At 39.1% G+C, this 2837-nt stretch overlaps 1 protein-coding gene across 1 annotated transcript; it reads left to right on the forward strand.

The window, feature by feature from the left end:
- The first annotated feature begins 294 nt into the window (after nucleotides 1-294).
- Nucleotides 295-2240, forward strand: DEFB127 (defensin beta 127). The gene is made up of 2 exons (XM_019718687.1): nucleotides 295-343; nucleotides 1987-2240. Exons 1-2 carry the CDS (start codon nucleotides 295-297, stop codon nucleotides 2238-2240), a joined length of 303 nt encoding a protein of 100 aa, XP_019574246.1.
- The last annotated feature ends 597 nt before the right edge of the window (nucleotides 2241-2837 follow it).

The following is a 2837-nucleotide window of genomic DNA, read 5'->3' on the forward strand; positions in this document are numbered from 1 at the left end:
ACAAGAGAAAGCACAGATTCTTCAGTCCACAGCCCACAGACTGGCATCAGGTGTGATGGAATGGAACAGGCTGTGTCTCTGAATTCCACGTGGGGGTAAAGTGGGTGACCTCAAATTTCCTGTGCCTGACCATATGATGCAAAGTCCACAGTTCGGAAGTTGGGGGGCACACTTCATATCATACCATCTGTTCTGGTTCAGTGCATAAGAATCCAAGTGTCTGAGGAAGGTGATACTGTGTGCAATTCCCTGGACCAAGAGCTTTGGCTGCTACCTCCTTTGGGAAGCCTGACCATGAGTCTCCTCCTGATCATTGCAATTCTGCTCTTCCAGAAATCCACAGGTAATCCAGAGTTTTCCAGGGACTCACTCAAACAATGGGATGGAGTATTTCTAAGAACCAAAGGTAACTTCAAAACTCACAGTAGAAGGAGATATGTCCCTAGGGATGGCTGAAGTCTACCCAATGTCATCAGATATTCTCTTTTCCTGGGGATTTCTACCATGGTACTGTTCTTAAAAAGGAGTATTCGGAGCTAAAAAGAGGTCATAATTTCTTCTGGGAAGGTCTCATTACAGAAAGGAATGAGCCCAATATGTTAGGATGCCTTTATTTCTTTGGATACAGTTCTTACTCTGGCACCCAACCGTATCGTCTTCCACTCCAATCTATATACATTAGATTAATATAGATATTATATATCATATAATATGCATATTATATAAAATACTAATATATTATATATGTAATATTACATATATATTACATATGTAATATTACATATATTAGTCTATTATACTACAGTGTGTGAATAGTGGAAGAAGCACAGACTTTGGAGTCAGGTTTGAGAAACATGCCTTCAATTCTACTACTAGTTTGTCAACTTTGGATAAATGGTGAAGATTCTCTGAACGTCAGTTTCCTCATTTGTGGAGATAATGACACCTGGCTCATAGAGGCTTTATTAAATGGTACAACATTTGTGAACATCTATCTTAGGGCTTGGCACATACTGAAAACTTAAAAATTAGTTTTCTTTCCTCTTTAAAACCAGATATCTTACATTTGTCTCTTATTACAGGAATAGTAATGGTTTGTCCTTGGCTCCCTAAACCCCTAAAAAGCAAAGGAGTTCTAGAACCTGGGGTTGGAGGGACCATCATTGTTCTCAGTCTTCATCCTCTGGGATCTTTTCCAGGAGACTGTACAAGCCCTGAAGCCAAAATTTGAATAGCCTAACTTTTAGGCCACTTAAAGTATTTAGGATCACTAAAGGAAAGCATTATATTGAGATGAGCAAAGGTCTGGGGCTGGAGGAATTCTTGCCTCAGGAGATAGAAGGAGAATGAGTCATAGAGGGATAAAACAAGTCCAAGATTATTGTGATAACATAGAAGCCAAAGGAAGATATGCCTTGGCAAAAATGTACGATGCTAAGAATTAACAGGAAAGGAAGGTGATTGAGGAAAGAAAATACCCGACAGGACAAGAAAGCCACTCTTGACCATGGTATTTAGTATGAACCCAAGAGTGGAGTTTGACTCAGACATAAATACATAGTAAAAAAACACACATTAGTATTCTCTGGGTATTGGAGGTGGAACAGTGGTTTAAAAAAAAGTAGTACCCTGGGAACATTCAAATGGGGGTAGATTTGCTAAGATTCCCAGATGGAGTATAAGGCCATAGCCTGAAGTCAAGGGTTCAGCTCCTTCATTTTCCCAAACACATCTGATGCTCTCAGTGGACTCCATCAGATGTTGGCTGGAAGCCCAAAACCTTGGAGGAACTAAATGTGAGAGAAGAGATAGACATAAACACTGAGGTTTACCTTCTTAGGGCATCCTCCATAGGATATTTTGGGTATATGCTTTGTGGATCTCCCATATGCCTAATCCCTACAAAAGTCCTCTATCCTCCCCATGTCCAAAGTTGCCTTTCAGTCTCAAACACTGACCTGGGCCTATTGTTCCTTATGTGCACAGTAACTGAACAACTTAAGAAATGCTGGGGTGAATATATACAAGGCCACTGCAGGAAAATATGCAAAGTAAGTGAAATACGTGAAGTACTATGTGAAAATGGGAGATACTGTTGCCTCAGCATCGTGGAACTGGAAGCACGTAAAAAAATTACAAAGCCACCTCGTCCAAAGCCAATGACATATGCAGTGATTTTTCCTCAAGATGATGATACAAATACAGAAAGTTATTTAATCCCCAAGACAAATTCCACATAAACCAAGTACAAGTTTCCATTCATTTACTTATTAACCGATTCCATTACACTAAGGTGAAGAGATCCTTAATTCCCAGAAGACCTTAAAGTAGACTCTAATAAAGCTCATTGCAAGTTTTCTGACTCATTTGTTCTTTAACCAGAGATTGAGCTCAATATTCCAAGTAATATATTAATAAGGATAACTCAGAACCTCCTCTTGAAAAGGGGATATAAACAGTGCGCTAAAAAAAATCTATAATATGGAAGAATGGAACAAGAAACTCAAGGGAGTAGACATGTAATTCAGGAACGGGAAAGGTGAAGAAGCCAAATATTCAGGGGAAATTTGTGAGTGAGTTTAAAAGTGGTGCCTTGTGAAATGTGTCAGATTTCAACAGGTGACAGTAGAGAAGGTGATTTGAGTGAACAGAATGAAATCAACAAGTGCAAGGAAATTTAAAAAGACAGGACATTTCAGGAGAATATGGATACACTTCATTTGGTTTAAGAATAGAACACCCAAAACTGAAGTATGGGGAAGTCTAATTTCCCTAGTTTCTATGTAAAAGCAGTAAGCTGAGAAAATAGAGACGAACAGGATTCCACTATTACAGAG

The sequence above is a fragment of the Rhinolophus sinicus genome, chromosome 13 (genome assembly GCF_057876585.1).
Source record: "Rhinolophus sinicus isolate RSI-liver-muscle chromosome 13, RSI-T2T, whole genome shotgun sequence".
In the NCBI taxonomy this organism is placed as follows: Eukaryota; Metazoa; Chordata; class Mammalia; order Chiroptera; family Rhinolophidae; genus Rhinolophus; species Rhinolophus sinicus.

Excerpts from the sequence above, each read along its gene's own strand:
- DEFB127 (XM_019718687.1), top strand. The coding sequence starts at position 295 with ATGAGTCTCCTCCTGATCATTGCAATTCTGCTCTTCCAGAAATCCACA. Across the intron at positions 344-1,986 it reads GCTCTTCCAGAAATCCACAG|TAACTGAACAACTTAAGAAA; the intron begins GTAATCCAGAGT and ends TTATGTGCACAG.